This window comes from Bombus affinis, chromosome 4 (assembly GCF_024516045.1).
Source record: "Bombus affinis isolate iyBomAffi1 chromosome 4, iyBomAffi1.2, whole genome shotgun sequence".
NCBI lineage: Eukaryota > Metazoa > Arthropoda > Insecta > Hymenoptera > Apidae > Bombus > Bombus affinis.
In genome coordinates, this window is record NC_066347.1 from 2,640,228 (window position 1) to 2,666,681 (window position 26,454).

The window sequence follows — 26,454 nt, forward strand, 5'->3', positions numbered from 1 at the left end:
TTCCATCACTATTCTTTATTTTACTACATTGATTCTTATTTATAGAAGTTAATTAAGAGAAAAAAATAAAAGAGACAAGTAATCTTCTTTCTGTTAATGTTATTGTAATTGATACAGACCTGACAAAATTCTATTACTTTTATAACCTAACTTTTTTCTGAAATAGAAATAAAAAATGTTATGCATCTATTATTTCCTTATAAAACGAAAAATTTTTTGGAACAACCTAATAGAATTACTTAGATAGGTTGAAAAAAGGAAAAAGGTCTGAAAGTTGTTAATAAATTATTAATTGCTTCATTGACAAATTAGTAATATAGATTATCAGTAAAAATTGGCAATTTATATAGCTGCATATTTGACAGAAAATAAGATCATTTAGGTACATTTGGTTGTGTTCTATGCTCGATACACGATATACATATTGAGATTGAGAAGGAAATCAAAGAGCAAATGTGTCTACGTCCGATGTTAATTGCATCACCGGCTGGCACGAGACGATTGAATTCGTGATCTGTCATTGCCCAAGGCTGAATAGATTTCACGTTAAATTCGATGTGCGACCAGTTTGTTGTAGAAGTTAGCTTAACAATCATACGTTCACTGATTTTCTAATCGATTTTTCTCAGATCTACTCTGTTAATTACATTCTCAAATTAATATAACTATACACTTTGTTTATTTTCATCCACATTTATCGTAACGTAACGTAACACCGTTTCTGTCTGAATTTTATTTATTTAAATGGAAGCTGATTTAGTTATTTTTCTATTTACTTTTTCCCGTCTATATATTGTCGCAATAATATATCAATATATTTTTGAAATGATATTTAGCAAATAACGGTGCGTACATTTAGTTCTGCAAATAATATTAAACTAGGTCATGTTTCTTTAATTTCTAAAAATACTTCTATGTTGTGTTATTAATTCCTATTACATTATATATATATGATAAATTTTTATATACAGCATCCTGTAATAATCTAATAATTTCGATTACTCCCTCTTCGATTATTTTCATCATATATTGAAATGAAGTATAACATCAAATAATCATAAATGAAATATCTTTTTGATATTGTTTGTATTTCCACTCATCATTTCGTCTCGAGAAACTAAACTTTTGAAATGCGCATATTTCTTGGACTGTTTTACAGCGTAATATGGTCAAAGTTAAATATAACGATTACCGTGCGATCTTTTTCATACTTAAGCAAATAGTTACTTTTGATTAAAACTATACCATCGGGAAAGTAGAACATCTGATAAAGTGCAACAGTAGAACCAACGAAAGCGCGCGAAGCGACTTTACAAGATAAGAACTTCCGCTTAGATCTCGTTACATTTTTCCTTAAACTGCAAGTACCTTCAACTACAAGGAAACGCATTATACTTACGAATCTCGCTTACACGTTTACTTAGCCCTGTGTACCATTACGAGTGAAACCGAAGAAGCCGTATCTTCGGTTATATTATGGCCCATAAAAAACAATGCAAGTGCGAAATCTTGCGCTGCTGCGTAACCGAAGAAACTTTTATTACGATACTGACGAAGCAAAGTGCAAAATTGTTCTATGACCTGTTCCACAAAACAGCAATTACAAGCTCATTCGTATCTTAATTGTTTCGTGTTTTCTAATACTATGTAATTAGAAAATTAATTAAGGAGAACGAATTTCGTCTTAGCTGTGAACGTACGTTTTTTTCCATCGAGAGAATAAAGGAAATGTTTTAGATTCAGCGTGAAAAATTGAAAGGTTGTAGGATATTAGCTCAAATCGATAATACAAATATTCTATATAATTTTGTTGTAACTTAAAATTGGACAGATAAATGTTTTATGCAGGATGAATTATGTGATACTCTCCGTTAGTCCGCGGATTTTTCTGCATTTATGGGAAATTTGTAGATACAAAAATGCACAGAATGCACGTGATATCTAGAAATATATGTATAAGTACAATACTTTGTAACATACCAAATAGATAAAACATTTTTCTATCTAAGCTCCATTTTGTAAATTCTAAGTATTCGCAGTTTACTCATTATTATAAAAATTATAATAATCGTCCTTCCTTAGAATATCGATCTAATCTTATCAAGGATATCAGGTAACACGGGTAGTAAATCCCGTGCTCAAATAACATCTTTCTTGTTAAACCTCATATCAAAGGAATCCTTATGATAACGCCTCCTTCAGTTAGTAATATCATTATTTAATTCTGCAAAATGTGTAAACCTATTATATCATTAAAATAACTGTTATATTTAGACTAATATTATATTATAAAACTATTATATTATTATTGAGATATGTATAATTTTGTGTGCTGGACTGGGTTAAATGCGTAGTAGAGATACTTGTATGTGGGTATCAGTGTGTGGAGGTATGTGTGTGCGCGGTGCTTGAAAAACAGATGAATGTAAACTGTTCAGTCGGTTAACAGCAGGGTATGGAAGAAAGTGGTGAGACACGTGTGTGTGTCGATGAATATTCTAGAAATCGTTCATAAAATAAATATACGACTATACTAATATTAATCCCAAGCGTAAATTCAATGTTCCCATAACGATATTTCGGCCATCAAGATCCACAATTTTCAACAATTATATATAACTATGTAACTAATATAACTATAATATTATATTATAAAATTACATTGGACTACTATTATATTATAGATAATATTATATTATAAAACTGTTATATTTAGACTAATATTTTCCTCGAAAATTGAGCTTCGAATATCTTCTTTAAATAAATAAAATATAAAGCGGCACTACGATCAATTGTTCTGCAATAAATAGCGTGCCGATGTTACTAGCAAATCATGCATTAGATTCATACGTAATCGACGTCTTACATTTCAATTTGTCGCAACACCTGGAACAAAGCCATTCGATTTGCCAGCATCTCTCGGAGACATCGATTTTTATCGTGGCATTCGCAGACCCGTAGATTAAAACTGTTCTATTTCTCCCTTCCTTCTCTTTTTTATGACGGAACGTCGTTTCTTCAGACAGTATAATCTTCCAATACTTCTTTCATGATTATTCGTATGTGATATATTTCTTTGTCTACCTGTACCGCTTACACCGTGAAATTGCGTAGCAAAAGAAAAAATGAAAAAAACGGGAACGAGGAAAAAAGAAAGCCAAAAAGGATAGAATTTCAACGGTAAAGTGGAATTTTTATTGTTTATTTGATGCGTTGTCGCGCTGCAGTTCAGCTAACGCTACAGTTTGTGTTGCTATGGAAATCGTTTGCCGGAAATGTGGCTCGTATTTCCGGTCAGACAGATCATCCGTATGTACGTACTTTTGCATTTTTGCCACTCTAACACTAAAAAGAGGAGAGAAATATCACGTATAGAATGAACGACGTAGATATGAAAATGTAAAGTAATTAAAAATATATTAAATTTAGAGTAGAATAATAATTGCGGAATATAAATATTGTGAAAATATTTGGATTATTTAAAAACATTTATTTTAAAATTCTGTGAAGTTATGATATTAGAGAATCCGGAAGAAACGTTACATCGTGGAACTTAAGTATTCAATGTATGATAATGTGTATTTTTAATTAATGCGATGATAAAAGATCTTATTCAAAGCTTGATAGAAAATGAAAAATTTTTTCTCTTTATTGTATATTGTAATTGAAATCTTGAGCTGTGTTGCGTTTGTGTCCTGGAATCTCATTTATTACAAGCGTAGGCTGATTGCCAGAGGTTCAATCTTATTATGCTTGTTTACTATACACGTTAACAATAGGTCAATTGATCTAATGTTTGATCATAATACACACAAACTGCCTCGTTTGTTCACCATGAAACATTCGCTATGTATTTGAGGAAATACATTTCAGGAATATGCATAGAATATTTCAGAAAATTTTGAAATTTTCCTATCGCTGATTTGGCCTCTTGAAAGATTTTAGCTGTACGTTAGTTTAATATAGTATACAGTTGCAATAAGTCTCAAAAGTTATCTAGTTAACAGTTAACAATTAAACAGCAAAAATTTAACGAACTATTTCTTTTTAAAATAAAGCATTTCATAGAAGTTCAAATTCCTGTGCTAGTATTTGCTAGTGACACTTTTGACCCCCTAACCGCGGGGCACGTACCTTCCTGTACAAAATCGCGCACAGCTATCATATTTTTCTGTACGAAATCTTGGACAGCTTTTTCATATTCTTCTATACAAAATTGCGAACGAAATTTATCTTACGTAGATTTATTAGAATTAACAGAATAAAGAAGTAGACATCTTTATTAACAGAGTAAGTAGACGCGATGTGGGCGTCGCAGCTAAAGGATTAACAGTAATCATAACGTGTGCTTAATGTTATGTAATGCTTAATGTTGATTAGAAGAGTCTCTTAGATAGCACTTAGTTGATCATCGCATCATCATCATAAGCACTTATGAGGTTAACCTATTACCAGACCAGTTGCCCTGGAGTCGTGTGAGAAGTCATGCTTGAACATACCGAATTGAATTGGAATTGCTATTAAAGGTGATCGATAAGGTCTTCGGATTGCGCGTATTTCAACATCGATTTCAACTGAATCGAAATGGCACTTCACGCGGATAACTGCGTTCGCATGACGAGCAATCGTCATCCCATTATAAATCTACATTGCATATTAATATTAAATCAGAAATTAATAACAATGAGAAGTAATATTTACTGTAATTTAACAGAATTATAGAGAATGTTCATTGATATGTTAATATTACATGTAGTTCCTTCCTATTGTTATGACGTAATTGAATGTATATGATGTATATGTATTTTTATATTTTAAATTCTACACGTATACTTTCCTCGTTTTATTCGTTCAAGTATATTGTAAAATGGTTGAGAATATTTATGATTCTCGATGCCAAAAAAAAAAGTTAAATATCGAAATCGATGTCAAATGGCGTACTATTTTATTTGATGTTTGCTGTTATATTTTTGGAGAGCGTGACTGATGAAACTTTTAGTGACATCAGTTTTCGTTTTTCGGATTTCACCTGTACTTATGAATTTAGAGACAAGTTTATAATCTCAAATATTCCTTGATATTATGTCTATACGGGGCGAAGAGCTATTATAATCCAGAAATTGAATATTATTAAAGATTTTAAGAAGAAAAATTTGATTGGAAAGTTGAAAGTTTCTGAAAACATTCATTAATGCTAGCTTTTTTTTTATTTTACCGTATTATGTTACAATTTTTTATTTCAAATAATATTATATTTCAGAATATTATTTATATTAATTTTTTATTTAACAACTCTTAAGGATCATAGTAGTAATAGCATTATATGTTACCTTTTATATCGTAAATGTTTGTTATCTTCCCGTTTTTACAATACTTTTATAATTTTGTTATTCGCTTTACAAATGTATTGCCTACTATGAAACAGCATTTCCATATCGTTTAAATCCAAAATTTTCTTTCGCAGCTCCATAGACACGCCTTTCATGCATATATACATATATTATATAAATTGAGGTATATGTCACATACCGTTTGTATCGACCATTTCGACGCATTGTCAATACGATGGAGGCAATACAGAGGCAAAGAAAAGAAAGAAGGTAAAATAGGAACAAAAAGATATGAGATACGATTCTCCCGAGCTGAAATATTTTCTTATTTTGTGTTCTTCTTTCTGTGATCGAGTGAGCTATACATATATATAGCTATATATAGCTATATATATATACGTATAGCAAAAGGCCATTGATGTATCTTGCGTTAAAAGACCCTTTAAACCATATAAAATGATTTTCCATTACATTTCGTGCACCGATGAAAGCGAACATTTTGATATTTTCCTTTCTGTTCAGCTATGAAATACGAGAAATTTATACATTTCACATAGGGTAGATAATTGAAAAGATTACGTATAAAATTTAGTCATAGCAAACAGTTTTTTGAACAATTTAACAAATTGCGGAAATGTGTTTTGTGATTTATATATCATGTATTAATTGGCATTAATGCCGTAGTAAATTTAGCATAGTAAATAGTAGTAACTTGTACCTTTCGAATATGTTGAATTTTAAATTTCTATTACCTAGATAAATATTTTTATAATAATTTAAATATAATTCAAATAGCAGAAACAAATGCGGAATATCAAATACAAATCAATAGTCATGCTGGCATACCCAACCTCTTTATGTAGGATTATTTCTACTATTTCCAAGAGAAATGGGGAATTTGCCAATAATTCACGCAATCATCGCGTTCCTTTCACGCTATAGTCGAACGTTTTGATTAAAAATACTTCTAGCGAAATTGAAAGTCATACCATCAAGCGTCGTACAACTCAAGAATTATTTATTCGAATCATTGATCTATCGATAAATTCGGAGCTAGTCAAAATGAATATGAAATTGGCAATCTTTTATAGAATATCTCTATCTCTATATTCTTATCAGATCACTATAAAATATTCATATGTAAAGCATCATTAAACCAAATAATTTAATGGTTAATAAATCTCTGATATGGAGCACCGTTTATATCTGATGAAGGTAAATTTCTACATTAAGACAATTTTCAAAATACGTTACATAAATCTGAAAAATTTTGCAATCTAATAAATCGGATGAACATCTCAGATTCTGAACGTCATCGCAGTTCCCATGCTCAAATTGAAACCGTTTCCCTTACTTACTACTAGCAATAAACAGAGAACTATCTCTTGTTGCGTTCATTCACCGACAACACAGAATAATATACTTGAGAAGAAAAACTCACCTGAAAAATGGTAACCTTCTTCAATACGGAGAGATTCACATGTAGCGCCAGCTCGGTCTTCAGTTTGTCTGGAAGTAGACCAAGGGCGGTGTTGATGTCACCGCCGCCTTGTATTCTTCCTCGCGACCAGCTGTAGTCGTACCACCTGAGTACTCGCCTCTTCATTCCGCCCGGCACTTTATGATGTCTCATATATGTCTTGGCGCCGTCGAGCAATCTCTCGAACTCCAGTCGATTCGCGTTTCGATTGGTAATCACGTTTCCAACCTGGCCGACGATCGTTGCGAATATGAAGACGCCGATCAGGTAGCTGACTATCGTAAAGACGTACCTACGGATCAGGAAGCGAGAAAAAGGGCCGATCAGTCCAAGGAGGATGTGATCAGTGTCCTCGGTTCATGGACGAGCGGCCCCCGCCGGAGCCTTTCTCCTCTTTCTCTCTCTCTCTCTTTTTTCTCTCTATATTTCCTCCCTTATCTCCTCTCGTTCGTTCCTCCTTACTTGCCCCTCTCTTTCTTTCTTCCCTTCTTTCGTTCCTCCCTTTCTATCCTCCCTCTCACGTTCAGCTTGATCCAACGACTGTGTCACTTTCTCTACTCGTTCGCTCACACCCTGATTCGAAAGTTCACATACACGCGACATGTTACTTTTCACGCTCAGAAAAATGTACGGGATTCGAAGAGATCGCAATGTGTTTTTTATGATTCGTCAGATCTGAATTTTTCCAGACTCTCTTTCGTGTGGTTCGAATTTGGCTACGCGTTATCGGAGCCAATAAACGCGAACAACCTTTCGAGAAGAAGACGGGGTTTGAACAGTTTGTCTCATGAAATATTCATGAGGAATTTCTGGCGAATCGGAAATTGCGATTCTTTTGTCTTTTTATGATTGCTTCGAATGCATCTTCGGAAAAAGCAGATTTGTCAATGGTAGTCAGTTTTTAGCCTTGCCATACGTAATGTGATAGGATGGAACTTGATTACTTGTAGGTATTTGTTAGGTCTTCCGTTATGAAGAAAGCGTGTTTATGGGTCAATTTATGGATCTGTCTTATCCTCAGTTTTGAAAGAAATAATTTAGCAGAAGTTTACTCAAGAATTAAAATAGATGTATATATATTTGTGGCACTATTCGTATTGGAAAATAATAATTTTTGATTATAAATCGATACTTTAAGAATTAACTTTGCGATCGTTAATAAAAAAAAATGGCATTTCTTCATTCTTGAAAATAAAGGACAACTTCTAGAACTTATCACTGATATTGTCAGATCTTAGTTTTCAAATTTTAGATTCTACGATGAAAGATGAATATTTTGAACAATAAATAGTTTTAAAAGTGTAATCAAATATTTTTCATATAATCTATCAAAGTTACTAAAGACGTAATAATTAATTATATGTTATTTATCACAAAATGAAGTCAAAATGACAAATTGAAAATTCATATATTTCACCTACTTTGCTGGCCTTATCAAATCGTTGACATAAATAAACGTCATACATGGGATACGTTCATGATAATGACAGGATATTTTGACAAATCTGTCCTCATCTGTGTCAAAAGATCCGAACAAATTGGAACGTCTTTTGCAACAGAGATTCACGGCATCTCTACTGTGCGTTCTTTGTATTTAAACGTGTTCGTTAGAGTTATCTGTCATGTCTTCACTTTTGGTCAACGACGACGTACATTTTTCTGAGCGATTCCTTATCATTCCCCATTTTCCTACATTTTTCTTCTCACATTTAGGTCACGCGAAACCACTCAGACGTGCTTCTAACCATTTATATTAATCACACACGCATGCATACGTACAAGGTACAGTTGGAGGCAAAAAGAAGTGGGCAGGTAGTGGAAACAGATACAAAGAAAGTTTTTGTTGAATACGGCTTATATACAGAAAAATATAAATATTAATTTCAATTATTTGCTAAATAACTTATATACATATTATAAGAATATACGAGCACAGGGCGGTTCACAGGACAAACTGATTAAATTTTAGAAATTTTAGTGTCAAAGCACTTGATTGTTCAGTTCGTACTCACTTGCTTATCTTATACAATTTCATTAATTTTCACTATTTTCTGTTCTGTGCAGTTAACAGATTTGGCAAATAAGTGCTTCGTATAATAAATAAAGCTGAGATATGACATTAGTTCGATTAAATTTTATTGATACCTATTTGCAGTATCTGTCCACTTATTTCTGTCCCAGACTGTATATACACAGACAAGGAGGCAGGTTCGTGCAGTTTTTCTTTTCTCTTTCATTTCTCTCGTTTCGTACTTTAGCGAAATTTCTCATTCGCAGACTTTCCTTCTTCCTCCTTTCGCCCCAGTATTCTCGTACTACCGCTGACCCGGAGCGTGTCCGCGTTCCGTGTTCTTTAGACTTTGCCTCTCCGCTTTTATACTTTTCAGCCATTCGTACTCTTCATTCCCTCATCCTTTCATTGTCGTCGAGCCAGCGGAGGCTTTCTTTTCGCGTGTGCCTATAAATTTATGGGTAAAAATAGTCGGAAAGAAGCAAAACTTTTCAACTTTCTTTTAGTATATCGATGTTTATCCATTGTTTTTGCATATGATTGAGCCATTAATTTAAGAAATATTTTAGAATTTTTATATCACGCAGTTATTTATTATTTCACCATATTATTTAACGTCCCATCTTTTTCTGACACGTTGATTGCCACCACTGCTTTTTTTTAACGCGTTGTTACGTGAATTTTGTACATTTTACCCTGAAAGCCTAAATAGATTGAAACATATCACAACCATGATATTTATTATATCGCATTGCACACTTTTTCTTGGTAACGTAATCCAAGCCATTCGCATTGTTGTAAATACTTTGGTCCATGAAATTTATCTTATTTTAATCGTCTCAAAAAATTGAGTAACATGGGTTACCAAACACCATGCTGACAGTCATCGTGTTAATCAGATAAATTTGTTCCTTCACAGTTGTTGTTAAATTTCCCCTCAGATGCGGATCATTCACTTTTGAAGAGAGTCCGAATTGCTATTCGATATAGCGAAGTTCATCAGCGTTCTGAAAGGCTCAATTACCGCCCACCCGATATCGACAATAATCCACTAAAAATTGTTCCAACTGCAAGTCGTATAAATTCAATCGATATCAAGAAAACGTTCCTAGCTTCCACGAGAATAGGGAGCTCGGCAAACTATCCGCAGGAATCTCCGGGCCTGCTCCGAAGGTTTAAGGTCAACGGCAAACGAGGAAGATTCGATTTGTGATTCGTTGAACTCTGCAGCTAACGGCGGGTTAAATTTGACCCGTTCGTAGGATCGAGATTCTCCTGAGTGTCGATCGTACTTTAGAACGTCGATTTTCTTGCTTTCGGCTTCGGTTTCCTTCTCGAATGTATAGGACTGCAGCTCTCTGATCATTAAGCGGTCGCGTCGTTAGGCGTGTTGCCAGGGTCGAGAGAGTTGGAAATATAAGTTGGGTCAGCTGGTACGATCGCGAAACGTCAGAGCACAGGAAAAGGAGCGGAGAATATTTCGTTCCTTTTTTTTTAATTTTATTTTTTGTAGAGACGTCACGCTCTCAACCGTTCGTGCACCTTAATGATCGCGCACGGAAAATCCTGTAGAACGTGGAAGCTATCAATTTACCGAGCGGACACTCTCTTGGCGTAGTGAAGAATTAGTCCATGGTACGTCGTGCTTCGGAAACACGCTGTACTGCACCGTGATTAAATTGTTTTGTAATTTAACGGAGTTTGTTAAAAAGGAGAAACGTGAACGACCAAAGAAGTACAAATGGTAGGCAGATAATAGTGATCAGTAGACTGCAGACATACTATATACGTTTATAGAAAATTAGAAGAGAAAAAATTATACAGAATGCACATAGTATGAAGGATATATAAAATATACAAATGCATTCTATAATAATATTTGGTAGATAAATCAATTTTTCTGGCGAAATTCTATTTTTTAACTTATATTATAAAAAAAAAATGAATTTGTATAAAAATTCGCAGTCTAGCGATTAATAGACCACTACTAGGATCCATTATGTATTTATGGGAAACTTCGTCGCTCTTGTTCTTGAGTGTTCTGTCGTCGCTAGTTTATAAACTGAGAGAATTGAGTTTCTAGTTCACGAAGCTTAAATATTGCATATTGTGTGAAGTAAGAACTGAAAAGAACTGAATATTTGTCACTTTCTAAGTAGAGTTTTCATCATCTTCATTATGAATTTTTATTCTTTATACTAATGAGACGTATGTGGATCGGCTAATTACATTTTTCTGGAGAAAGAAGTTAGAACAGTTAAGAACTAGGGCGACGATTTGAAAATGCAAAAGTGCACGGAATTAATGTAATATGTAAAAATGCATAGAATGGAAGTAATATGCAAAAATATATAAAATATGCAAAATATAGTAGGTATCCGTTATAATATTTAAGTAGTAGGACAATTATCTATCTAGACTACAGTATTAATTATATGCATAAGGATACGAATTTGCATAAATATCCGCAGTCTAGTCAATTTTTGACACATTTGTGGTCCTTCGAGTTCAAAACCTGTTTTTATTATAATAATACAAATTTTGTACAGCTCTGTCCTGAAGTAATGAATTGAGAGATTAAGAACGAGAATCCAGCAGATCGCTAAGTTTTCTGCACCATTCAATTTCTGGCACAATATCCTGGTTGACCTTGACCGGACGCGGTAACCACCGTCATCTCATTCGAACTGGATCTTCGATATTTTAATCAAAGCAATTTTCTCGACTTCATTTCGCTGAAATTATTTTTCCAAGTGGCACGGCGAGGAGGCTCGAAGTAAGAAACCTCTCGAAGTGACTTCCGCGTTCCTCGTAGTTAAGGGGTCGGATTTAAATTCCGGGGGATCGATCTTTCCTACCCTGGAATCGCCTCTATAAAGAAGTTCCTTTCCAACTGTTGTGTAATTTCGACAGATTTATTAATTTTCAGATGACAGTTTTGCAATGTTAAAAGTATTGGATTGTGGTATAAATAAGATTGCTGTTCCTCTTTGACTTTAGAAGCTAAAAGCCCATCTTAAAATCGACTCCTTGTTTCCCTTTCTTTTTGGTTCTGAGTTCTATATTTATGGATGTTTTATGGTTGTTAAGCTTTTTATGGTTGCGCAATAAAACTGATTAAAAGAGTTATCTAATTATCTGTTTTTGTAATTGACTCTTTATTACCCGTGTTTTTTGTTTCTGAGTTATATCTTTACTTTTTTTATGATCGTGCAATAAAGCTGATAAAGGAATTAACTGAATGTTGGTGTGGTTAATCTCCAGATTTCTTACAATTAATGATGTTTTATACCATCACGCGCAAAGATATTCTATGAATACGATATGTTTAAATATCGACATTTCGTTAACGATTAAACATTGCTAGGGGTTATTATATTTTTATAGCTTCGTATTTAATAACAATTATGTTTAAATTTCGTTTATAAAACCAATTCTAAAGTTTGTTAAAGAATTAGAAAATTTTCTAATGAAACGTTAATTGATCATTTATCATACGAAAGTCTTATCATACGATCACGAAGGTCTTGAAGATTCAATTTTTTATTTGAAGCGAGTTATTAAATTATTTTTTAGTCACAAGTATATCTTTATCTGATTAAAGGTTTAAAAGAACTGGATTTCTCTTGCTTGATAGTAATTCCCTCATCGTAATCTGATTTTCAAGATTGGTTGATCTTCAAGGTAGATCACAATAGAGCTTAGGATTACGATATAACAAGATGTTTCAACTCTCGACTCTCGACTGACACAGTCGGTAGTTGTTATGTAACCAGAATTCCGCGTAAATACGTTTATTCGAGCCAAACTTGATTACAGTAATGAAAATGAACTGTAGTATAACATATTATCTAATTAAAAGTTATGAACTATTAACGTTATTTCTTATGTGTTACGTGATACTACCATTCGCTTGCATATTTAACAAATGGTTATTTAAGGTAATTTGATTTAAATAAATACAACGTATAAAAATAATGATTGAGGGATTATGAAAATTTATGCAACCGAGTAAACTTTTAACAATTGTAATAATTCGTACTAATATCTTAATCCTATTAACTGCTTTGCTCTTCTTCTAAATATTCCTTTGTACAATATGGTAGAACCGTAATCTCCATTAAAAAGGTTCACTGCATTCAACAAACTTGTACTACCGTCTGTTCGATTGGCATTATATTGCATTTGTAATATTCAATCATTTTGTTTCTAAAGTAGTTAAATTTATTAAAATATTTATGAAATAATGGTGAATAATTATATATCAATACACTTTGGTATATGTAATACAATATCGACTTTCGTGTTGTAAAAGCGTTACCTACATTCGAAGTCTAGTTAGATTCGAAAAATGATGTGCAATATTTATATTTTTTGTTGGAAAATGTTCTACGTATCAATTAGAATACTATAGCATAGAATTCAAGTGCAACTTTCTTTCTAAATATTTCTTAATAATGCTAGAAAATCTTCAACGTCGCATCTGTAGAGAAAAATATAAGCATCAATAAACGCCGGTTAATTATTTCTTAGCTTTTGTTCATGCCATCTATTTAAGATCTAAATAAATGGAACATTGAGTTTTTTTTATAAGTATGAGGTAGGGTATCATAGAGATACAAGAATAGAGCGCATGAGTCGTACGCCGCCGTGTTAAGTCAAAAGGGCGTATTTGTAACTTTCGCTTAAATCAAGTCATTGCTTCCAGATAGCGCAAAAATAGTTTACTTATATGTATATTAAATAAGAAAGTCGTACCTACATTGAAACTAAAGATATAACAATTATATTTCTGACGTATGTGAAATCGATGCCTACTTGTATGTGCTGTATATACCATAAAATAGTAGAAGGGTTGCGTTTGTATGTGGAATAAAAAGCAATAAATAAAACAGTCACCCAGGAACAGCTCATAAACTACGGAGTCGAAGAAACTAATTTTTGGAATTTTTATCTGTCTGTTTATTTGTCCGTTTGTAGTCGCATCACGTAAAAACTGCTGAACGGATTTTGATGAGATTTTCTCTGTTATATAGCTCAATAGCAAGGAAAGAAAATAGAGTATGTTTCATTTCGATCAGTTTTGTAAAAGCTGAGAAATAGCTTGTACGCCCCCACGTTTGGTAAAGGTCAAGTAACCACAGTTATTGTTCACGTCGTGTTTGTTCTAAAATCGAACTTTTTTTTATAATTTAATATTTTTTGTTACGGAGAATAAGCTAATTGTTAGTATACAAAGGCAAGTTAGTATACGTAGGCAAGCAATCTATAAAAATTCCTTTGCTTAAAAATTGTTCCGTATATTAGAAGTCCACGCGAACAAAGTTGCGCGTAAAAGCTGGTTGAATAATAAGAGGTATTTTTCTCAGAATCTTCTTTCGATCGGACAGCTACCCCTAGTTGAATTAACACAGCAATATATTACCGTGTAAATGGCTACGATATAGGAATAGCAAGAGAATGCTACATATAAATCCCTACTGTTTTTGGCTGATCAGACATGTCAACTGCACGCTAATGTCGCTCGTTAATCAATATTACGATTACATATTTACTGTACGAATGCGCATACGTTATTAAAACAAGGACGCAAGGAGCCTCTATACATCGTTCTCTTTCGATTTCTATATCGTTTTTCAGCTCACTCATACACCCTATCTTTATATCTCAGTGGTAGGTATCGCGTTGCGCCATAGCGTTTTTCTCTCGCTTCGTTTTCCCTTTATTCGTGGGAAATACAATGTGACTGGCGAGCGAGCAACGTGTTTCTCGACGTGTTATTAATTCGTCAGACGCAGTTGTAGCCGGCGAACCCGCAGTTTTTCGTGGAAACGAAAAGTTCGATCTCTGGTGGGAATGATACCGGAAGAGAGCGGACGTCTGGCGGAAAGTTGCGCCGAAGGAGGAACTCGTAAGCCCCCGATTAATTTTATTTCTGCGGAAGCGGCCGGAATCCACCTTCGACGCCCACCGCCTTTCTCCGCTAAGATTTTCATTAAAGCCAGCTGCGAAATATCGTGCTGGCTTATCCATCTACCCACCCCCGCATTCTCTTCGGAAATTTCTTTTCTCAGAGAAGTCGATAGTTATTGGATACGGACCGGCTTTATAGTGCGAACGTGACTGTTCGCTATTTTTCAGATTATAACTTTTCAGTCTACCCCGTGTTTACATTTTCGGTTTACTCGCAGGTGGACAGCAGGATTCTTCTTGATTATCTCTATCTACTGAGAATGTTTGACATTTTTCGTTTACCATCTTTCGTGGCAGAAATGTTTGTGAGTAACTTCATACAAAGAGAATTTTCATTAAGTTTTGCCGTTTTATATATTTTTTGTATATTACGTGTATCTTTTGCACTTTAGCGTTTTTGAATTTCCTATAAATGCATAAAAATTCGCAGTTTACTAATAATTTTGAAATGAAACACATTGATATCGTGTTCATTGTGTTTGACATGAAATTACAGGAAACTATCATGAGGAAACTATCAACGTAATTTCCTCCGTTCTTCATCGCCCCTTTCTATATAGAAAGTAGCATTTTTTTTATCGTTAACTTGTAAAATTTCTTTGATTTAGACTTTGTTAAAATTTACCTTCTAGAATCTTGAGAGCTGCCTTTGATATGTCCTTACGTCTAAAGCTTATGGATAAATCGAATTTATTGTTGGTAAAAACCATAAAGCATACCATATTGCAAATGTTCTTTCTTTGTGTTTTACGTTTGTCATTTTTTTATCATTCTTTCGATCCTTTTAAAAAAATTTATGTGTAATAATATTTAGTGCACTTTCGTCGAAATAAATTGCGAATTTGCGAATTCAATTTGTTTGAATTTTATTTTAGTTGCGTCTTAAAATAACGTTATTTAAAATGTGCAGAAACGTTTCAAGTAATCTATTTAAATAAACGATATAAGAAAATAAAGAAATGTTCATGAATTATCGAGTATCCAGTTAAATGTTACTGCATATAGATAAAACCGCGATGAGTCAATCATAATCACGTTATAAAAATCAAATGTATCTACTTTTCCCATTCGCGAGGCTTTCTAAAAAGAGCTTAAAGAAAGCGAAATGAAATCCATTTCGTTTATTGAAAATTTTCCATTAAAAATCGAGAAATCCACAATATTCTGCGTACATCTTCATATTAGTAATTATTTAAATAGTAATCATTTCCTTCCAATATTTTTTTCATGTATATTAGTAATTAATGGAAGAATAAAACTGAATTTTGCTTGGACCAATATAAACGTCTTAAAGGCGTTGAAGTTATCAGATTATAAATATGAAAAAGGAATTTTTTTGTGTGCAGAGAGGAAGAAGAACAATTTTTATCTAAAGTTGCATCTGGCTTGCTTCTTCCCCGCTCTTCCTCATAATAGGCTACTTAACAGTTTCCGGACTGAAATTAAGCTATAACTGGAACGAGAAATTGTACGATCTTTACAATTTCATAAGATCCTATGATAATGGCGCTTTTGTAAAATTTAATCAACTCAAATGGAAAAGAATAGTAATTTTCTTAAAGCTTCATGCGAATTTAAAGTTAAACTATTTTATTTTGATAATCTTTCGCTATCCTTTTTATAATTTTTAATTTATTTGGCAATGCTGGAATTGCTTGTGATCGTTGTATCGTATAAATTTCATATACGATAGGTAACAAATTTACACGAATATTAATTTGTGAGGTGAGCTGTGACGCGAGCGATGGAAATAATAATTGTAGGTCTGTCTATCTTTTCTTTATATCGTAGACATTAATCGTTTGGAACGATTTAAATGTTTCGTATGAAATTATTACTTGATAGATTTTTTGACAATGTGTAATAAATTGTAAAAAATTTACAATATATATATATTACATGTATCAGCGATATACATGTTTCATAAATTTAACAATTTGCATGATATAAATTAATCTATTGAATTTATATGTTGCGTTGATTTGCAACATTTTTTTACAGACTGATTTTGCTGTATCGAATTAATGATAAATTAGAGAAAAATAAAAGATATTGAAAACATAAGTATTTTACAAAGAATTATGTTTCCAAGTGATTAATTACAACCACATCGTCATCATAATTGGCAAATCGAACTGATGAATACGAACCTAGATCCAAGCCGAGTAATTTTGAAGTAAATGAACTTACAGTGATTTCGTAATTATTAACTGTATAATAGCATTGTGTAATTTGTATTGAAGAATGTTTGCGTATCTCACGCAATGGCATTTTAAATCACGGAAGGAAATATTTCATTGTAAATACAATGTTTTTGTAAGTACAAGCGACGCATACTTCAGCATGGTTTGAAAATTATTTTCTATCCAGATATGTAAATCACTTTTTACAAAGAACGAAACAAAAATTTCCTTTCGAAATTTCAGACTAAATTTACATCTTTTGGTAGTCTAATAAGTTTTATTCTTTTTATTGTTGATAATTACCAAGTTACAAGTCTTTTAAACGACCATCCAGCGAAGTTAATCTGGATAATTATTCAAAACGGAGCAGTATTACAAATTCCTACTGATTATGAGTGCTAAAATTTCTTAACTTCTTTCAGTTATGTTTCTGTTCTCGGAGGAGACTTCATAATTCTCCACGTCCCAATTAAAATGAAACATTAGAATTCTACGTAAAATTCTATTTGACCGTCAGCAGAAACGTGGTAAAAATTTCATGTATCTTCAATTTTTCATTAGCAAAGCTCGTGTAAGGTATTCCATTTAACGTAGTTAATTAAGACAGCTGTTTTAAGATTATGATTTTTTAAAGAATGAAATTTAAACATTTTCTCTTAAGTAAACGTACACCCTTAAAACAATACAATTGCGTATGGCGTCTCACAGTTAACGGAACAGTACGTTAATTAACAGTCTTTCATTTTAATGAATACGTTATTGCGGATTTGATTATTAAACATTATGAAAGTAATTATATAACCTGTCCCGCGTATGTATGATAATTAATGTTATTTAATATCATAAAAGATTTTGTTTAAGCGGAAATTTCGAGATAAATTCATAAATGAAGATCAAACAAATACTTTTCTTCGGATATTTTATATATTTTTACATAGTTTATATATTCTGCATATATTTGCACATCTAAGTTTCTTATAAATGTATGTGCTAATCGCTATTTTTAAAAACTCAACGATCCATAGGAATAAGTTCACCTAAATAAAGTACCATTTCCACGAAGAATTCAACGATCTAGAGGAATACAATTTTTAACTCGAATCTAGAACGAATAATCCTACTTCTCCATGGCTGAAGAGGTATTTCAGTTTTTATTTCTCACGAGGAAGATTTTGTCAACTGCGTCAATTCTGCTCTATTAAATCCATCTTCTCGATCCATGTTCTGGAATTTTGAGAAACCTATCGTCGATTTCGCCGGATGCGAACAGTGACGTCTAATTCCATGACTCTTTTATTACAAGGGGTAAGAAAATAGGGGTGAACTGGTCTAGCCCTCTAGTCAGATCGAAATTATTATCTTCGCGCAGTAAATTCCATGGAAGAGGCACGGAGCTGCCACAACGCAATCCAACCACTGGCAATAGAATATTTCACCTCATCGCTGTTCCCACTGAACTTCTGAAAACGAATTACCTATGCTTGCTCTCTATCTGCCAGTCGGATTTCTTCCAATCATGCCCACCCTCACGATGGCGAACCGATGGGAAAGATAAGGTTAACAATATCGAGGATATTCTCGAGCTACCGACGAATAGTACAGTTTACCGTCGTTGAATTGTCCCTGTCGACAGTGTACCCTTTATCTTAGTCGGAATAGAGCGCCAATTTCAGTTTACGAGATCCTTCCGTGGGCAAGGGTAATTCGATACTGAGTGAATTTTTGTATTACTTACATAATGAAGTTAGGTATACTATAGCTCTAAAATTTGGGACCATTTATTTAATAATAAAGGAACTTGCGTTATTTTAGCCCAAGATACAGATCATTTGGAAGCTTGGGTATATTTTAAATGATTAGAAAGTAATGTGTGAGAAATTATGCTTAATAAATGAAGACATTATAAATATTGTAAAATATCGTCGAAACGAATCGCAAAATGTGTTTTTCTTAATTCACTACAAGTCTGAAGATGTCTCTGGTAAAACTGGAGTTCAGAGATTTATGTTAAAGACCACAGTTTTTTAGCCAAAACACGAGAGGTAGCAGTCTTAGTGAATATACTTTTCTTAATTAATTTATATTACTATTTATATTAATTATATTAACTGTGTTTATTCTGTGAATATAAATAGGAGAAATATATCTAGATTGTATAAGTCATTTTTTCTGTTACTCGAAGACAAATGAGAAGAGACAGTATTAATTTCGATAATTGTAGAAAAACGTTAATTTCGATCTCTAAGATATTTTCAATTTCAGTTGAATTGGCACAAAGAACGCTTCTCGCAGATTCTATCGTTCGTTTCCTTTGAAAACTATATTATAATAATAAATCATTTATATTTTCTCTCGAAGACAAATAGAAAGAGACAGTGTTAATTTCGATAATCGTAGAAAAATGTTAATCCAGATATCTGAGCGATTTTAAATTCCAGTTGAATCGACGCGAACAGTATACCTCGCAGATTTTATCGTTCGTTCCCCTTGAAAACTATATTATAATAATTATCTTTGGAACGAAATTGGTATGGTGGAATTTACATCGACATGGTTGCTGCTATGATATCGATCCCATTACGCAACGTTGCTATAGATGTTCTATGCTAAATTATCATAATGTTTGTGGAATGCATTTTCTCGCTAATTTCCATAAGATTTATAACATAGCTAACATACGACATTACAGCTGCTGTATGAATCGATGCATTTTATCCTCAAACGTGAAAATTGAAAATATCAATTTAAATCACGATTAGTTAGGTACAGACATTTGTCGAAATTATTGGAGGCAGGGATGTACAATAAGAAATTATAGTTAACGAGTAAACTTTGGATATTAATTAATTTATATCAATTGCAGAGATATAAAAGTAGACAAGTATGTAATAGGCAAGTATATGAATGGACGAGTAAAAATGTGAAAATGATATAAAATAGGACAAATGAGAAATGTATATATCGCAAGCTTTAGAAGGTGGGATACAAGTTTTACTGAAATTTCATTTCTTTACCAATGTCTGAGAAAATACGAACATGCATAATCATCAGCAATCTGTTAATAAATAAATGTTGAAAAAATATTGAATTTTGATTTTAATTTTTAATATTTAATACTTCGAACAAGATTATATATAAAAAAATATATGTAGGAAATGTGAAGATGATTTGGGTTATATTTAAGAGAAACTATCTGAATTAGAAACACTTAACAATCGAAGATAAATCTATTCTGCAAATATGAACATTTGTTCTTTATATAAATAGTAGAAATAAAGTAATTCCAGTTACTATTCTTTACTTGCGATGAAATAGATCTTTGTTGCATGGTATATTTTATCGTTATTACTTAAATATAGAATACAGAAGTTAATAAATAAAATGATGACAAGAACGAGTACCATTATAAGAAACATTCTAAAATTTTTCTCGTATCACAAAAATTACTTCCATTCAAAGTTTGCTTCACTTGCTTCAGCGTAAAAATTCACTCTGCAAATTGATTTGTATCACCCCTTACTTTCTAAAACTACATCCCCTATTACATTTCCTACTTATCCTTCCTCTGTTCGATATTGCTGCAGCTTCATCACTTTAATTAACCCATATCTTACTTCCACCACCTAATCGATCAGTGGAAACTGAAAACAAGAGGAGGAAAAAGAACGAAATTTTCTGAGATGTCACTCTATATAGAAAAAAATTCTTTGCTTTTAGTTTTGTATTATATTTTATATAATTAGTGTTATTAGCGATATTACCAATACATATTAATAATAACTAAATTGCTGTCGTTTATAAATTTCCGAAAAATTGAAGAGTTCGAAAATCTACAGAATGCACGTAATATGCAAAAATATATTCAAAGTGGAATATTTATTATAATTTTTAACTAGTGAACAAAATTTCTATTTCGATTCTATTTCTTTAGTTGATTCTATAAAAATATAAAATTGCCGTGGTGGGCAAAAGAGACTTTAGATGCAACCAGTACAAAAAATATCACAATTTTACAAAACAGATTGCATTTACCAAGAGCATAAATATAATACAGCACATACTCTAGAATAAGTGATTGTAAGAACATGGCGTAAAATATCTGATACAAAAGTTACTAGTACGTGCGTAGGTATACTCATATAAGTCGCTTAGCAAACTGTGTATACCTGCAGCCTAATAACAATTATTATCTCTTAACGATCAAAAAGCTCCGCCATAAGATATCACATTCATGACATAGAAAAATTAATTATGGAAACACATAAAGAATTTTCTTACATTTTATTTACAATGGCTACAAAAGGTACTGTTATGTACCATTATTCTCGGCATTGTTGCAGTCATATTTTGATAGTCATATTACTAAATGAATCAAAATTTAATATTGGGCCTAATTAATTAATATGTCAATGTTATAATACAATATTATCGTACAATGATGTGACAATACTTTTTGTATCTACTATATTTTTTACCGCTATAGTTTAGCTATTATTTTCTTTTCTTTTGTATTTATTTATTTTATTGTTATACTGGTGAATATTACAAAACAAACTGTTGATTTATAATAATTATAATCAATGAAGAACGTTTTGAGATATCTCTACTATAATAGTTTTTGGCTCGATAGTATCATGCTCGTAATACAGCTGATTGAAAAATGTATGAAAATTTTAGAGCGTGAAAGATGGGTTTCTTCGAGTCTGCCAGCGCGGAATAGAATATTCGCCGGAGTATTATTCAAATTAGGTGGACTGACTGTCGTCGACCGCGGGCTAGGACCGTTTGTAATAGACCTAGGCCGGAATCCTAAATGCCAGCGATAAAGGATGAGTTTCAGCCGCGTTCCTAGTAGTACGTTCCCCTTGTCGTTGAAACTTGAACCGTGTTCAACAGCACGTTCGAGTATTTCTTGGTTGAAAATTCTGCCATATTTTTAACCTTTGCCTTAATACTTTTAATTCTATATTAATCTGTTAACTGTTCTATATTAACTGTTAACAAGAATTTAATGTCGGTACGTTTGACGTGTATATTCGTCGTGTAAAATAGAAAATGTTCATTTACTATAAAATGTCAAAATTTTAGCAAAAAGTAATATAAATATCATTTAGTGGTATGTTTACTTTATAATATCAGTAAAACTGCTATGTATTTTATGAAGAAAAATTTGATTATTTTCTTTGGTATATCGGTTATTCCCGATATAATGTATTTCTTTTTACAAAATCAGTTGATTTTTTCTCCTGTTATATCGGATATTTCTGAATCGTTGGTATAATCTTGTTTCCTTACAAACTGGGTGGATATTTTACTGTGTATATCGGCTATTCTCCGATAACAATTGAAATATAATATGATAAATATGATCACATTTTTTGGTCGAATGTGTTGAACAAATTATTAAGAAATATGCAATTTAATAAACATAAACTTCGAAAGTCGACCAACCACGAGTTCAACTGTAAAATCTACACGTCTTACCGGAAAATATTTCACTAATTTTATACCAGCTACATGATTAAAAGCAAATGCACTTCGAAGATTTGCCGTCTATTTAAAAAATGAAATTCATAAGGAGTCACGATACTGGTGCTCGATACTGTGTGCCACCGTGTGTGAAAAAATCAACTGAATTTCTCATATTTTAAAAAATTTTTCTTGTCTGTAAATTTTAGCATTTTGTTGCAATTTTGTAATTTTTTATAATAATAATTTGTTCAACTATGAAGTGTTAATATTTTCGAATAAAAATATAAGCCATCACCGTTCTGCTTCAATTTTGTTGTAAAATTTACAATAGGTACATTTGCCCTGCGTTTGACATGTATGCTCGTCATCGTTTGATTTTATTTATGCACCCCATTCATGAGAGATTTCTAAAACAAAATTCCGCAGTTATCTGGTTAAAGGTAAACCTAAACCTAGCTTAAAGCTCGTGTTGAATTTTGTAATTCTTATTCAGAAATTCGTGTAGTGTGCAAGTAAGTACCAGTATCGATATTTAAAAAAGTAGAAAAAAGAAAATCATTAAAAAAGTGCTGCAAACAATTGTAAGTATTTTTTATGGTATATTAAAACAAAACCTAGAACCGTGATACGGAAATTGAATTACTATCGAGTACAAACAATAAACTAGATACTGATAACGACTCAGGTGACTACCAAGTTTCATCTTTTTTATTAATTCTTTATTTGTCATTTTTTGCTACTTGAATTTATTATCAATAAGCATTAAATTAAATCTTTTTCTTAACCGTTTACTTTTTGTTATCTAATTTTTTATTTATATAGTCAGTTTCAGATTAGGTTTAGTAAGTATGTGGAATTGTTTGCGACAGCCTTTTAAATGATATTCTATCTTCTTGAATAGATAAAGTTTTCAATACATTGAAGTTTGAAAAAAGCCGGAGATACCGATCAAATCGTAAAGTATTCCTCTTGGCAGTAATCTTTTAAAGGCTTTCAGAAGTATTGCGTTCGGATGGAGAAATTAAGTCAATGTTTCCACCTTTAGAAGATGGTGGATTCGTTACACGATTGTACAAGTTTCTTTCCTTGCTCTTTTTTTCTTTTAATGGATCCTTTCTTCTCCTTTCTTAAGGAACAAGTTTATATCGAATTACTATTTAAATACAAAGTAGCGTCATTTGTATTTATTTAGCATGGTTCCGATAGGTAAAGCGTTTAAGACAAAATTTGTTAGATTTTTAGAACGTAGTTGCTCATTGGTTCGTTATCAACGTTATTAAAATAACGAGTGAACGAAACACTATACTGATCGCAATTCTCGACTAACCGAGCTGCTTCTATGAATATTATATCGGCAATTTCGAACGAAATATAGAAAAGATTGCAAAGAACGACCACGAGTGAAGTGGAAAATACATTAACAGGATAAAACTTAGGCTTTCCGTGTTCCACAATTCGAGCTGATACTCCATTATTTTTATTTTCGACTTACGATCGACGAATATCCAATGTACAATAGCTTCGAATAAATTACAAATAAAGTAACATATAGTTCTTGAAGACTTCATTGCTTAATGGTTTCAATTTTCAAAACGTATAACTACTATTTCGTTATTTGCAAATATAAACTTTCTACGTTTCGTTCTAGTTTTTTTAGACAAGAGGATATATACAACATACGCATGCAGGAATTATAGTTTATTCATGTAATTATTTAAGATAGAAATTACATACGATACTCGACTACAATTAGATTTTTATTCAATCGTCACCTAGTCTCGCGAGGCAATTCTACGTGGAGGAATTTGGCGAAAATTAACGATCGAGGTTGATCGGTTTCGAGCCATCTCTATGGGGTTGTAATATAGAATCGGAAAGCACGCGAGGAATACCTGCTTCCGTCGTTTTGTCAATCGCGAGGAAACCACAGGCGGTTTTGCTTTGACGTTCATGGACACTGGCTCTTCGTGGTTGACGATCCCACGTTAAACGCGTTGGGCTGATGTCGCATAAACCTAATGTCAAACAGTCTCCAACTGATCTATGACCTCCTTTTGATACATTCATCTAAATAAACGACCAATAGAAGAATTCTTAACGTTACCGATTCCAAGATTCAAGTAGTAGATGTTTCAAAATGTGCCAGAAAATTGTTAATATTCTGGCAAATTTTCAACCTTTAATGTTAGCAAATTCTCAATTCCCGATATTAGCATAATTTATAATTTTGTATATTAATAGAACATTCTTTTTATCATATATTACTTTACATTCTTTATTTAGCGAAATTCTATATTCTCGATATACCTTGTCTAATTCACATAGTTATGGACAGAATGTGGATTTCGATCTATTGTTCAAATTAGGACACTGAGCAACCATATGACTTTGACATGCTCTTGAATGACCATAAAGTGCTTTTGAGCGATGCTAAGTGACTAAAATAATCACGAAATGATCCTGAATAGCTGTCAAATGACCGTGAATATCCTTTGAATGACCTTAATGATCCTATTGTAGTGATTTTCTCGCAAATAATAAGATATCTCTATAAAATTATGAACTGGTGAATCGAAATATCAAAATAATCGACTGATCGCTGTCTTTTATAATCCTTAAGTCTTTACCAACAATTTTTTAATCAAAACGCATCTTTCTTTCCATTAATATTTTCCATTTTTATTCGAATGGTGGCGTGAAACAGGAAGTTAAGTATAATTATGTTATATTTTTTTCTGCATTAAACATGTGTAGAAATTTCGTTTAAAAATGAAACTAAAATTTCAGAAGTGAAAGTTTAAATGAGACATTCGCGTTTTTCCATAAAGTTACTGATGCAATATGGTGCAATATTTTCAGATTCGCTATACACACAACCAAATGCGAGAAGACTAACATATATCGTATATTAAATGTAATAACTAATGTAATAACATAATAATAGTAATATAATATCTTTATATACTCATGTAATAATAATGAAATAATATATTCCCTAACAGAAATCTATTTTTCAGAGACCATAATTCCATTAAATTGCTTCGTTAAATTATCTTCAGTCTTATTTTAAGTATAAACACCATATCACTAGACATTTGACGTAAAAAATGAAATTTTTGTAGTCTTTAAACTTTAATTTGTTCTACTGAACGACAAATTGGGAACATCTACATTATTTAAGACCCTAGAGCATCGCACAATACGTTTCGACTGGCAGCAATATTGAAAGCACGGTTACTAAGGCGTCAAGATGTCACGTATCTCTGCTGAGAATCACAGGACAAGCAGTAATTAACTACATCGGTGTTCCTCGTTGATTTCCAAGTTATCGAGCTATTCACGCGTCACCTTTATGAATAATGCTCTATTGATTTGTCATCCGTTCAAAGTGAAACTGCGACTTGTAATAAGTCTAAAATTGTCCGATTATTATCATTGAAATTAAACATAGAAAGGATGTAAAAGAATCTATCCTCAAGTAATATCCTTTAATAATTAAATTTTTTACTGCTCATTTATCAGCCATTTGATTCGGACCGTATCAGTTGAGAGTTAATAATATTCTAAGATAGATAAGTTATTTCTTATAACATAATCTATTCTCTCTAAAATCTAGAAAATTTCAAATTAATATAATTCCGAAGCTGCCTGAAAACTTTGAAAACATTCTAAATGCATGCTATTAAATTATATTTTATTCAAGCGTTAAATTTAAAAGTATAATAGTTTAGCCTCGTTCGAAGAATCTGTCGACATAGATATACGCGAACGCGACGTAAGTCGTAAGAATGCGGTTCTAGAAAATCTAGCGAATTCAGTTTTATTTAAACGATATGATAAATATATATCAACTCTGGCAATATCGGAAGCACCAGGATCGGCAATAAACGGTTCGTACCGCTCGATAGCGGGGTACGGAATGTGACTTGAATTCTGCCACGAGCCATATAAACCAAGAGTTTCCGTGCGCGTATTATTTGCAATCCGATTTCGCATGCCACGATC

General features: G+C 32.4%; 1 protein-coding gene across 7 annotated transcripts in view; it reads right to left on the reverse strand.

The window, feature by feature from the left end:
- The window catches only part of LOC126915316 (potassium voltage-gated channel subfamily H member 5-like), a 207,306-nt gene that overhangs the window by 20,604 nt on the left and 160,248 nt on the right, over positions 1–26,454 (reverse strand). For all 7 annotated transcript variants that reach the window (XM_050719885.1, XM_050719883.1, XM_050719884.1 and 4 more), the window contains one exon: positions 6,772–7,102. In XM_050719885.1, coding sequence (XP_050575842.1) covers positions 6,772–7,102 — 331 coding nt within the window. The remainder of the gene's footprint in view (positions 1–6,771; positions 7,103–26,454) is intronic.